Raw genomic sequence first — 312 nt, 5'->3', positions numbered from 1 at the left:
GCACCCTTCCCATTCCCATTCCCATTCCCGATCCCATTCCCATTCCCGCTCGGCTCCGTACGGTGTGGTTGGCCCCGCAGCACCATTCCCATTCCCGTTCCCATTCCCGATCCCATTCCCATTCCCGCTCGGCTCCGTACGGTGTGGTTGGCCCCGCAGGCCACGTCCCGAACCACCACGTTGGGCACGGGCAGGACCTGCCCGTCCTTGGTCCTCTCCACGAAGATGCCCACGCGCCGCGGCACCAGCTCGCAGTCGTACTCGATGCGCTGCGCCCGCGCGATGAACTTCCCGTCGGAACTGTGCCCTCGG

At 66.3% G+C, this 312-nt stretch overlaps 1 protein-coding gene across 1 annotated transcript in view; it reads right to left on the bottom strand.

Annotated features, from left to right (window-relative positions):
• Positions 1 to 312, bottom strand: part of RCC2 (regulator of chromosome condensation 2) — a gene marked incomplete at its 5' end in the record, with an annotated part of 21,075 nt that overhangs the window by 3,289 nt on the left and 17,474 nt on the right. The window contains one exon of the mRNA XM_017732687.1: positions 141 to 307. Within this exon, the coding sequence (XP_017588176.1) occupies positions 141 to 307 (167 nt within the window). The remainder of the gene's footprint in view (positions 1 to 140; positions 308 to 312) is intronic.

This window comes from Corvus brachyrhynchos, unplaced genomic scaffold (assembly GCF_000691975.1).
Source record: "Corvus brachyrhynchos isolate BGI_N302 unplaced genomic scaffold, ASM69197v1 scaffold215, whole genome shotgun sequence".
Classification (NCBI taxonomy): Eukaryota; Metazoa; Chordata; class Aves; order Passeriformes; family Corvidae; genus Corvus; species Corvus brachyrhynchos.
This window is presented reverse-complemented; position numbering and strand designations above follow the sequence as displayed.